General features: G+C 42.1%; 1 protein-coding gene across 1 annotated transcript; it reads right to left on the bottom strand.

Moving 5' to 3' along the window:
* Positions 1 to 271: 271 nt before the first annotated feature.
* On the bottom strand, positions 272 to 11,580 carry zdhhc13 (zinc finger DHHC-type palmitoyltransferase 13). Its single transcript, XM_041933859.1, has 17 exons — positions 11,507 to 11,580; positions 9,557 to 9,756; positions 7,851 to 7,973; positions 7,069 to 7,146; positions 6,537 to 6,681; positions 6,306 to 6,370; positions 5,538 to 5,700; positions 4,629 to 4,754; positions 4,401 to 4,534; positions 4,217 to 4,317; positions 3,498 to 3,622; positions 3,340 to 3,402; positions 3,153 to 3,246; positions 2,655 to 2,738; positions 2,406 to 2,563; positions 1,933 to 2,030; positions 272 to 858 (listed from the first exon to the last, which is right to left on the bottom strand). The coding sequence occupies exons 1-17, from the start codon at positions 11,528 to 11,530 to the stop codon at positions 720 to 722; spliced, it is 1,920 nt and encodes a 639-aa protein (XP_041789793.1). The 5' UTR covers positions 11,531 to 11,580; the 3' UTR covers positions 272 to 719.
* Between the last annotated feature and the right edge of the window lie 595 nt (positions 11,581 to 12,175).

The following is a 12,175-nucleotide window of genomic DNA, read 5'->3' as shown; positions in this document are numbered from 1 at the left end:
TCTGTACGAAAATTCGATTGTCAGGCCTGTTAATGCTGATGCATGGGCCTAATGTGTTTTCAGCTCAAGATGACTGAAGAGCACAGCTGCATTTGTGATTATGATTTACAGTAGTTGCCAATACATGCAGGAGAAGAGTCAGAAGTAACATGTTTGCTTACCAGCTCAGAAGCTTCAAAAATGACCACTGGGGGGAGCAACCTGCACATTTCTGAGCCTCACCACAGTGATACTGTGGAGTCGCCTGAGTCCACCAAGAGCCAGTTAAAAAGACAGGCACAACATTGCTTTATTGAAGTACTATAGTGGTCATTCATTATTAAACACATGCAACTCTTACAAAAGTCAGAAAACCAACTGTTTACATGTACAAAGATCATTTTTTCCCCCAGAACAGATAATAAAAATAGGCTTGATGTGTTCATAAAAAACATCTCAAAACTTCAATTTACAATGTAGGCCTTTAAAGGTTGACTCATCTCACCCAAATTTAAACATTTTGTGATTTTCATTTCACTTACATTGGTCAAGTATAAGGCAGCAGCAGTCTGTACAAAGAGCAACCGGTTTAAACAATATCCACACGATCCTTTGTCTTTTCCCAACTTCTGATATCTTCTGATTTTACATAGAAAAATAAATAAATACACTTTGTGCTTTTGGTCCAGAACAACTGTGAGAGTCTGACCCTTGACCCTGAGCGAGGGGCGGCGGGCAGGTCAGACCATGTCGGCGTGTCCGAACATGGGCTGGTCGCGGCCGGGCGGGAACTGCTGCGTCCAGTCGATGATGGCCGGTTTGAAGAGGCCACAACAACGCAGCTGGAAGAAGGAAACCAGGTTCCGCACGACGCCCAAACTGCAGACAGACAAGCAGAGACCATTCAGAACTCTTTTCCTAAATGAGCAATGTAAATGAGTTTCCTTTTTTTGTCTAATTGTTGTTTATGTGGGATGTGGGTATTGTGGGAAAGAGTGTTTATATATCTGCTTGCCTCAACCTGCCAGTTGGGGGATAGATTCAGACAAATACTGAGATGGGTTAATGGAAATTAAATGAGGACTTGACCACTGAGGATTCACTACCAGAAATTTGAAATGTGCACAATTTATTTTCCGATAAGTGAATAATTTCATTCATAACCACTCTTGCAGCCCAGGAAAGTAGAATCAAAACCTTGACGTCATCGACGCCTGATGGACTTTCTTTCACCTGAAGTCCACGTCCCAGACAGAGCCCTGTCAGTTCAATTCCCTGCAAACTAATAAGCTAATAAAAACTGTATCACCTCCAGTCAATGCTCAAAGAACTCCTTTGACTCACTGCAACTGTTTTCAAGTCAACCCTAAGAAATACAGTTTTTCAAAGCTGCCATTCTGGGACTCCAAGTCCTGATCTCCAAGGCCCCATTCCTCTTTCAAAGGGCATCATTTATTGCAGAATGCAATGAAATCTGAGAACTAGCTCATATTCATGTAAATGAGCCACTTTCAGATCCTTGCACATTCACAAACCTCTCAGTGGACGTTAGCAAACAGCAGCTTAAATATGTTCAAGATGATTTAAGTCAGGGTTTTCCATAGAGACTAATATGAGGTTTGGCACAGAGGTATCGGTAATAAATCAGGATAATGCACAACGAGCCGCTCATTAATGCACAAGACCATGACTGAAAAGCATAAAGCTCCCCCTGCATCATAATTACAACACAGCCATTAAGTAAAGACATTAATACTCTGACATCAAATATTGATTGAGCAGCTGACATTAAGACAAAGCATTATAGAGCTGCACCGATGTGCAGAATAAACTGTGATGTGAAAAGAAGCTTGCAGTCAGGCAACAACTTGGATGCCAATAAAGACAAAAAACTTCTTGACCAAATATTCAGAAGTAACACACTAAATAACCACGTCACTGATATCAACTCACTTGTAAGGATTCTGTCTCAGGGAGGTGGATTGTCGGAGTTTCCTTTGGTGGAGTATCAGGTTCATGCGCTCTGCTGTGGTCAGTCCCAGGAAGGCGATCTGCTCCGACACAAAGGAAACACATCCGTCAGCACGAGGACAGGTAGGACGCTCGAGTGTGCATGAACACAGCACATCAATGGACCGTAAACAGAATGAGACTTCATGAACTGGCTCGACAGGTCTGGCCTCTGCGGCCGCTTCCAGCCTGACTCTCACATAAAATGAGCAGGTGGAGTTCCATGATCGGACAAGTTAGGGGATGAAAACTAAGCTGTGATTACAGTTTGGTTGAATTAAAACAATTTCTTATGTTTAATGTAGCAAAAGTAGAGAGAAAGTCTTTTGAGACATCTAGAATTCTGCATAATTTCCTCAAAGGACCCATAATGAGAGCTCTGGAAAGTGGTTCACAGACTCCGAGCAGCCGGTCACCTGGTAGAGCTGCACCACCAGGGTCAAGCCGGACCAGGAGGTGTGATAGAAGGCCATCAGGAAGACGCTGAGCAGCCAGGGAGAGCAGCTGACCAGGGCGGAGACCATGCCCCACAGGCCCTGCTCCTCATAATGCAGCACCCTGCGAGTGGACCAGTCTGAGAACACACACAGCACAGACATGTGAATCCAGTGTCAACGTAAAACTGCTTCGGATTCTGTTCTTGAATCTGATGGCAAGCCACTCACACACAAGACAACCGTAGAACATCCAGGCTCCCATCAGCATGAGGGAGAACAGGAAGAGGATGAAGTAGTGGTGGTTCCTCGCACCTGGAAGACAACGAACATGTCTGATGAAAGGCGCTGTCTAGCATCAGTGTTTGCTTTGTTCATTCTGACCTACTATAGAAACATGGCGGACTCTGTGGAGGCAGACTTGCTCCCTCTGTATACATACACACTTATTCTAAGGTAAAGAACAGTGCTTATTTTAGGTGATTAAACACTAATGAAAATAGAACTATGAATATAATTTTCCATTTCTGCCAATATATCCCCCACATGCTACACACTGGATCTTTAAATAAAAATAACCTATAAAACACAGGCCCTGGCCCAGTCTCACCACTATGTGTATTTTGATGATGAAACATTTTCAGCTGTTAATCAAATGACAAATTTTGAGGGCCATCTGCTGTCGAACGAGACAGAAGTTTCAGGTTTTTCCTGCTCAATCTGTCGTACCGATGCAGCCGTTGGTCCACACAGAGTGGTGGTCCTGCTTGGCCACACAGGCATCACAGGAGAAGCAGTGGTTCGTTCTCACCGGTTTCTTTGTCTGTGAACAAAGCAGTTCATAAAGGTATTGTTTGCAGCTGTCTGTGTTAACGTAACAGTGCTGTAAAAAGTGAAGGTTTCGTTTGAACCTCACCATACAAGACGTGCAGAATATTCTGGGGTCCAGACAGCCGGCTTCAGCCAACACCAACACATTCTGGTGACACAAACAAATCTCTGCTCATTTCTGCATAAACAGGTACATGGAAGATAATCTTATTTATCTTGGTTAACTGTTAACGGTCCACCCACCATTTTCTTCTCTTCCTCGGTCGCCTTGACGAAGCCTGGGTCAGTCCTGCAGGCGCGGAGGTAGTAGTAGAGCAGAGCAGTGGCATTTAGAGTGAACAGGACCTGCACTGTGGCGCTGTGCCCATGTGGGGTCGAAGGTTAAGAAACTCTTCCTTCATCGGATCAAAGGCTAACATATCAAACATGACACCGAAGGAGCTGCTATGTTTACTGGCTAGTGATCACAGTGAATGCGTCACTGCACTTAAATCCAACAGGGTTCGTTCAGCGGTCACATGTCTTTATTGGTTCCTGTTTCTCAGATAATGATGACACACCTTTCTCTCAATCTGAACAATTAAACTCTGTCTCTGCCTTCATCTAACAGAGACGTTCTACACTTCCCTCTAAAACAAATCCTAATCATAAACTTGCCTTTTTCAAATAAAAGCATGAATATGAATTGAAATATAGCAAACTAACCATGAATGCATTCTGCAGTCTGGTCTATTTTACTCCTGTGAATGTAGAATAAGGCCTCTGAGCCTCTTCTCCAATGTTACAGACAGAATCTGATCCACTGGCCTGATGTATCACGGACAAAGGATCACTGATGTGTTTTTTTCCTCAAATCAGTCCTCTAGAAGTGAGAGAAACGGCCAGCCTACGACCAGACAAACCCTGATGTGCAGTGAACATCCGACATAACTGTCTCGTTTCCTTTGAAGACGAAAGGATATCTGGCAGGAACCAGAGGCACCAGGTGACGAGCATCCAGAAGACTGAAGCCATGAGAGCTGTAGCAGGTAGGAGAGACTGAAAGGCTGGATTTGGCAAGTTCCTGTTCGGACACAAACATGTATTATTAAATGGCTATTGAATGGAGAACATCAAGAGAACAGCTCAGGGGGAATGCGTCCTCACCTTGAGGCCACATTGATCACAACTATCACACAGGCCAGCAGGATCCCTTTGAGCAACCAGGACTCTGAGTTCATATCAACTATGGCGCCCACACTTCCAAACATGGCAGTGCAGAGCAAAAACTGCAGAAAGACCTGGAAAATGCGAACAGGATGGTGATTCTAGAGATCGCTGGAGACTTTTTGTGTGTGACTAGGAGTTTTAAGCTGGTCTCTGATATGCGCATACCCTGTATCTGTTGACGATCCGCAGGCAGCGAGAGTTGGAGCGAATCCTCGCCTGTTTGACGTGGTTGAGCATGTGGATGAGCAGAGGGCTGTGCACCTGGTGGGCCAAGTCGATAGGCGTGTGACCCTGAAGAAGAAGCATTAAAAGCACCATGAAGACAAGCACTATTACTGATCCAATTCAAAATGTAAGGCAAAAACAAGTGTTTATGATTGCGTTCCATTTAAACACACTGCGATTAACTGCACAGATGGGTCTTTTCATATGCAGAGAAACTCTCAGATTTAACCTGCATCAAGGTCTCTAATCAAAGATCTCCTCCAGGCATGTTTTAAAATGTGTAAAAATAAACTGCTCTGAATAACAATATCTGATATGTTTCTTCAACTCCCTCTTCCTTAATGAAAAATGCAGAAGTTCTGAACATGTTGCCAAGACGTCTCCTACTTCACTGAATGTGCGTATGTGCCCTGGGAGTTTCCACATCACACATTTAAGCTGCATTCAGAAGCACGATTAGAGAGTTGTCATAGGTGTTAAACTAAGATTTAAGGTAAGCACAGAGGAACGTGTGAACTGCAGCAGCTTCGGCAGCGTGAAAACAGCCTTGTAGTGTCAAACTCTGCACAGTGAGGCTCAAACATCCAAGTGAAGCAACAACAAGACAAACTCGTTGGTGGAGGAGTGGAGGACTTTTTAGCTACTTTTTATCTCTTTCACCCCAACTGTCAAAGCTGTAAAATTAAACCAACGCTTTTGAGATAAAGATTCCAGCAAGAACTTCAAATAAATGCAGAAAACCAAGAGCAACATAACAGATTCACGGTTGATGCCAGATGTCACACGAGTACAGCGACAGCCACCTTTTCAGACTTATTGCTTTGGCAGCAGGAATTTTGTGACGCTCACATTTATGTTTTCTGCGTCCACGCTGGCCCCGGCCTCCAGCAGGATGTGGGCGGCGTCTACGTTTCCTGCCAGCACAGCGCAGTGCAGCGGAGTGTTCCTGTTCACTTTGTCCACGGCATTCACGGAGGCGTTATTTTTGATCAAGAAGTTTGTGGGTTCGGGCCTACAAAAGAAGAACAGCATGTGCTGCTTATCTCTTGACCTCATCTCTAGACACTGAGGGAGGAGGCTGCGAATTAACTTCAAGTTTGTATTAGATACTTAAGCCCGTCTACACACTAACAGACTCCTCATGCCTCAAACCAGGATTAAAATGTCATTCTGGATTGTTCAAACGTTGTGCTGTACTGTTTCTTGTATTTCCGGCAATTTGTTTTTAATAAATACACAAAAACATTAAAGAAAGCTGAGACACATCACATCACGACACATCATTTACAATTTGTATAGGCTTGTCCTGAATTTAACACTCTTTCAAATTCTTACATTTAAATGCCATTTTTCTCTAATCAAGACAAATAAGAGTCAAGAGATGCATCCCAAGAAAAGTAAAAGACCCTGTTCTCTTAATACAATAAAAATGACTTTATTTGTAATGTAGATTTCTCTTTGGAGATTAATAAAGTATCTATCTATCTATCTATCTATGATGGAAAATACAATTTACATATACTAATTATACAACACAATGATTTCAGGTAAAACATGTAGACAGACAACAGACATGTCTTCCAGTCAGTGTCAATATTCAAAAATATATTTACTTACCCAATGATCTTCTGGGCTGCTAACATCAGCGGCGTCTGTCCGTTGCAGTCAGGCCCATCCACTTCCTGCAGGCAAAGATGCAAATGTGAGGATTACCAACCAGGAAAGTAAAAAAAGAAAGAAAAATAAAGTTGCACAGAGTGAAAGGGACTTGCACAGATGCAATGAGGAAAGACTGTTGCAACCAATGAAGGTGTTATAGAGAGAGAGAGAGTGTGTGTGGAGTCTGACCTGCCCCTTAGCCATAAGATAAGCTGCTATGGCCATGTGCTGGAAGAGGATGGCCAGGTGGAGCGCACGGTATCCTTCTCCATCTGCGATGGAGGAATCTGCTCCGTATCTCATCAGCTGGATCACCATGGGGAGGTGGCCCTGCCTCATCATTGACAAAAGCCACCGACAGCTTTATAGAGGAAGCACTGAACTAGCCACGTTTCAAAACAAGTCTACATACAGTACAACCCTGTACAAAGCGCTTCGGCCAATCAGAAACCAGATGCATGACTCGTCTTATGTTTCATTTTCATTGACACAGTTGAGATTATTTGTCCTGAATGTACTTTTTAATAAAATATAATGATGAAATACCTGCTCATTTATAAACGTTTTTAGCCTAAAGCTGACAATAAAGGTGATGTTTGGTTTTAGCATTTCTCTTGACAGGTAAATGAAGTGTAAACAACGGAACCAGGATTTATCAAAATGTGAAAAAGCAAAGCAAAACAAACTCGAGCAACGAATCCCTTTCCGGTCATTCAGTCACCTTATGGCCCAGTGAAGAGGAGTAGAGTTCAGGTCTCCTCCAAGCTGATCCACTATCGCCCCTTTCGAAATATAATACCTGTCAGGAAACATCAGGGAAGATACAGACAGCAAATCAGTGTCAGCTGCTCCGAACACTGTGTGCTGGAGCTTGTCCTATTTCAGTTCAGTTGTCTCTATTACTTTTCTGGGTGTTTTTGATGAGGCTGTTTATTATTGATCAAAGTACTGTGCTTCTTCCAACAATGAAAAATAAAATAAATGAAGTGAAGGAGAAGGACTGACTCTACTGAAGCTGCTTGATTTTAATATGATGTTCAACTGACAGCAGCAACACCGATTTATTTACTTTTATTTTACTTTGTGACTCTAAATTCATGTCATCTTTGTTAACTTACAGTACAGATTTTGACTTGAAAGCAGTTCATATGAAACATTTTTAATATAAGGGCCCTGTATGTATGAACAAATTACATTAATTTTGAGTGTTTTGCCAAATTTCACCTAAACTGCAAGAAGGATCTCCAGAAATGACTGAAACTTCATAAGAGTGGATACATAACAACGTCTGCAGAGGAGATACACAAGTCTCCAGAATTTACACATAAAATCAACAAAAACAACATCCTCACATTATTGACATACTGACTGAGAGAGGACTACAACTCAGACCGCCTCTGTGTCTAAATATGGTGAGAAACCTGCAGTGGAATGTTTCTATGTTCACATAACAGGTTCTTCATGTCTCTCTGGTGAGTCAGTAGAGATATGTGCAGGTCTTACTTGACCAGCTCTGATCGGTTGTTGATGGCCGCCCAGTGCAGCAGAGTGACGTTCTCTTTGTCTGGCTGCCTGACGTCATATCCTGCTTCCACCAGCTCCTTACAGCGCTCGAGGATACCGAATCTGACAAGATAGCACAAAGAAAAACACTTTATGAACACACCTTAGTAATAACTAGCTGACTCATGCCTTAAGGTGCTCCAGTAAATAAAACGGAACCCTGAATAAAATGAACAAAAGTACAGCCAAAGCAAGGACGAATCAATGAAATAAAAAGCCAGCTGACAAATAGTAAAGTCAACTGTTGATTAATGTAGAAAATCAAGCTCAGTGTCAGACTGTGTTCAGAAAATTATGGTGACATGAATAGACAGATAGGAGCGGCTCTGCAGATTATTTTCCTTTGTTCCTGTTTGACCTTCGATCTGCTGCACCTCAGCTCACTGATCCAATGGCAAAAGCAGCCAGTAGTTCCGTCACCTTTAAGTACTTTTTTTTTATCATGACTGACTGACTGACTGCTTATTAAACACAGAGCTCTGAAAGCCTTGGCACATTGCTTGAGTTTTGTTGTGCAAATATACTGGTCAAACACTTGTCACTGCCAGGTATTCGCATGAAGAAAGAAGGTGTGTAGTTACTACTACGCCACATAGTTGTGGTATATTTGAAATGTACATCATCCTACAACACAGTAAGAATTGTGTCACTATTTTACACTTTTGAAAACACTGTACAGGCCTCAGTGATTGGCTGAAGAGCTGCAGCACAAAACTTACCGAAAAATAATCAAGGAAAGAGACATACTGTCCACTGTGGTTGTCGTAGCCGCAGTGGTGAAATTTAGCATGCTATATCTGAAGTATATCTTGTTATACCACTAACTAGCTTGCTGTTTGGGAATCAATCAACCAGCCAACGCCATGATGCAATCAAAGCTATACCCATACTGCACAGCCAGGCCATAGCCAGTTTAGGCTACAGTTAGCCAGTTGGCCTCCCCTGCCTTCCATCACTCGTGGCTCGTAGAGAGTAAATGTTATTTATACAACTTTGATTTGTACCATTATATCATTTATTGTTGCCTAAATTCAACATTATTTGTCATGATACATCTCAGCACCATGGATCAGCGGGTGAAGTAATTTGGCAAGCTAGCCAACTAACACTTCCATTCAGAAAAACAAGCTGAAGCTAGCTAGTCGCTGTAACTTAGCTATACTGCACGGATCTGGCGTTGGCTGCATCATAATGTTTGCTGTAAAGTAATTTACAAATGGAAAACTAGCCAATTTAGCAGCCAGATCACCCCAGGAGTCTGGATTAATTAGCTGAAGTAATCCACATATCAAATCATTACATTAGGTTGCACAACACACTGTGTAAAGATACTATCATGGTTATGAAATATATCAAACATTAAAGGAAAAATCTAGTAATTACTATTTATTTATTTTTGTAGGTTGGGCCATAATTTAAATCAGTGATAATAACATTTTCCTCACTAAGTTAATTTCTCAGATCTGGAAACACATCTGAAAAGAAGCCACATGGGGGGAGATGACTTGCAACTGCCCAAGGAGAGATTACAGTAATTTAAAGCAATCACAGAATATTATTTTACTGCCTATTTACCTTCTTTGACAATTGTAGCATTGAATGAAATCGAAGTACACACTGAAACGTCCACCAGCTGACACACTTACTGCGACGCCTTGACGATGTCCCAACTGCTGCTGTCATCCATGTGCGAGCGTTTCTTCGGCTGCTGACTGAGGTTCATCCCCTGATCCGTGCTTTTTCCAAACTGTCCGTGAAAACCTGTCATGAAGGGGTGCGCCGCTCTCGGCCCGTGACTGTGAGAATGACCTGCATGTCCGTGGTGACAGCCGTCATGCATGTGACCCTGCGACGCATACACAAGGAAAACACACAGATTTGGTCCAAAATGGTCCGTGTGAAAACCTTAAATTGGCTGAGAACAGTAGCATCAGTCATGCAATCAGACTCCCGGGGCTTTGAAGGGATGACAGCTGGTTTAGTGACTTGTGGAAATTGATGAGTTTATTCGAGGAAGCATGAGGATGCACAACATCACCGCATCAAGACCAGCCAAAGACCATTGTTACATGTCTTCCCCATGTCTACATTACTTCCCTGTCATTTCCTGACACCTCTCAACTGCCTGCTATCTAATAACAACTAACATCCCCCAAATCACTTAAACGCACCAACACCAGATGGCCAGGTATTTGAGATCTTAAACTATAAAGAAAAAAAAAAAAAAAACAAGACCATCAAATACACAGCGAGTGTCTGCAACAGCTACAAAACATCTGGACTAGGCAATATGACAACCGTAGGGTGATATTACCAACCATAAGGAAAATGTGCAGCATCATAATATATCAATACTGTGATATAAAATTTAGTGCTGGAAAGATTAGTGGACTGACTGTTTGATAATTGATTAAGTGGTTTATTGAGCAAAGATGCCATACTTTCTGCATTATACACTGTAAATTGTGGAATCTCAATGGGCTTTAGGAAAATGTAAAGACCATTTTTCACCTTTTCTGACATTTTACAAACTGAACAAATAATTCATTAGAATAAACAATAGAAAGATGAATTGATTATGACAATAATCATAAATTGCAGTCCTAAGACAACTGAACATACTGTGACACACACTCTTAGTGAACTGACTGTGGGAAATACTCCACATTATATTGGAGATGTAAATAAAATCATGTAATAGTTCAAGCAGGCTTGTATTAGACTACTTGAGGTCTATTTCTGTGTTTGGTGGTTCAACGAATTTCAATGGAAATCTTACAGCCATGCATGTGAATTGAGAGGCTAATCTTGTATTTTGGGGTGGATTACTCCTTTACCACGACAGCATCTGGCTGCTGTCCTCCATCCTCTGGGATAGATATCCTGGAGCCTTTTTTTCCAGCCTGGCTGTTGATGCTGATGGTCATACTCGGGCTACGCTGCCTCGATCCGGACAGATGGCTAACTCAACAACATATGGCAAAAGCTAACCGCTGTCTGGCTGTGATGAGTATAAAAACATGTGGATTTGGATGAACACATGCAGCTAATGACTTGCTATCAGGATAAAGCGAGTTAAGCTCAGAGTTGAGCTCTGAGAGAGAATTAACGTTACACTTTGGTTTTAATACGCGTGGATAACAAAGATAACTGCGCCACGAAATGGTGAAACACACGTTGGCTGTCAATGCATCACCATGTCAATCACACTTATCAAACAGACTTTCCATTACGTGGACATCAAGACCTTAAAGCTACACGAAGAACATTAGCAAAACCACACCGTTGAGTAAGAAGAGAGATTAATTAGCCAGCACTGTTTCACACCAGGTAACTAGCAGCAGGCTAGCTACGCCCACTGAGGCTAACAGACTACCTGACAGTTGATTAGTCAGTGTCGATCAGTGCGGACAGGTTATTCCGCGTTACAACAACCTACCGACATGCTAAAATTAAACATTAAGCTAGCTAGTGACTGCTAACAACCTGCTATGCTAATATTAGAATAAACTATGTCAACCAGATCTCCATCAGATGATACAGTAACGCCACAACACAGGCGAAAGAGGAAGCTAACGAACATAACGCCGACTTACACTATCGTCCTCACTCCAGTCCATCTTGTTCTGAAGGAACGAAGCGAAAGTTCCTGCTGCCGGACAGGCCAGAATCAACGTACAACTTCCGCTACTGGGTTTTCAAAGTAAGAGTCGCGATGAATCACTTAACAGGAAACAGTTGATGGTGAAAGTACAGGAAGTTCAAATTCATAGATTATTTAGAAGCTAATCAAAAATTAATCCCCGCTGTATTTCTGTGCATTTTCTTCTGTTTTCTAGTGGTGTGTGTCCATATATGTGCTGCAGGTCTAGCTTTGTATAGTCCAACATTTGTAACTTGAGTTGTGAGTGGGTCTGCTATTTGTATTTGTGCAGTCTGTGCAGAAGAGTGGATGCAGTTGTTGCATCAGATTGATGCCCATGGTTGTACTAAAAAATAAGATATCCACTGCTTTTCTCATTATAATAGTAAAGAGCTGATATATTATTTTGAAGGCAAAAGCGTTGAACAGGAAATGTTGTTTCTGGCCATTTTTATTTCCTTGATGTGTTTATCTTACTCCTTTCTTCTTCCTGGAAATTAAACAGTGCTTCTCATTGGACCATTGTTTCACTCGCGCCTCCAGGCCTCTCCTGATGTTCTGCATTATTCAACAATGAAAATCATTTTTTAAAGCTTCAATGTCCAAGTGGAAATACAGGGGA

This window comes from Chelmon rostratus, chromosome 1 (assembly GCF_017976325.1).
Source record: "Chelmon rostratus isolate fCheRos1 chromosome 1, fCheRos1.pri, whole genome shotgun sequence".
Classification (NCBI taxonomy): domain Eukaryota; kingdom Metazoa; phylum Chordata; class Actinopteri; order Chaetodontiformes; family Chaetodontidae; genus Chelmon; species Chelmon rostratus.
This window is presented reverse-complemented; position numbering and strand designations above follow the sequence as displayed.